At 43.6% G+C, this 518-nt stretch overlaps 1 protein-coding gene across 1 annotated transcript in view; it reads left to right on the top strand.

Moving 5' to 3' along the window:
- Positions 1 to 312: 312 nt before the first annotated feature.
- The window catches only part of LOC111395186, a 2,575-nt gene continuing 2,369 nt past the window's right edge, over positions 313 to 518 (top strand). The window contains exon 1 of the mRNA XM_023021186.1: positions 313 to 492. Within this exon, the coding sequence (XP_022876954.1) occupies positions 313 to 492 (180 nt within the window). The remainder of the gene's footprint in view (positions 493 to 518) is intronic.

Genomic DNA, 518 nt, shown 5'->3' with positions numbered 1-518 from the left:
GTTGGGAGGATGGGCGAGAGGAGTATCTCAGCCATGCAATTTAGTAAGGGTTTCAAGAGAAATGAGCACTCCTTTTTGTGCACTCTTCAATTAGAGGAGATTGAGGAGGCGAATGGTCCTATTCCAAAACCCGTTAAAAAGCTTAATCAGGAATTTGAGGACATCATGCCGGAAGAATTACCAAAGAAATTACCACTAAGAAGGACGATTGATCATGAGATTGAACTTATTCCAGGCGCCAAACCTCCTGCCAGGGCACCATACCGTATGTCTCAGCCTGAGCTTGAAGAGCTTAGGAAGTAATTGGGAGAAATGTTGGAGAGTGGAATCATTGTGCCTGCGAAGTCGCCATACGGAGCTCCTGTATTGTTTCAGAAAAAGGCCGATGGTTCTTTTATAATGTGCTGTGACTATCGAGCCTTGAACAAGATTACTGTAAAGAATAGCTATCCTATCCCACTAGTTGCTGATTGCTTCGATCGACTGAATCGGGCGAAGTATTACACAAAAATTGATCT

This window comes from Olea europaea, chromosome 6 (genome assembly GCF_002742605.1).
Source record: "Olea europaea var. sylvestris chromosome 6, O_europaea_v1, whole genome shotgun sequence".
Lineage (NCBI taxonomy): Eukaryota > Viridiplantae > Streptophyta > Magnoliopsida > Lamiales > Oleaceae > Olea > Olea europaea.
The sequence above is the reverse complement of the archived record's forward strand: the minus strand, read 5'-3'. Positions and strand labels throughout refer to the sequence as shown.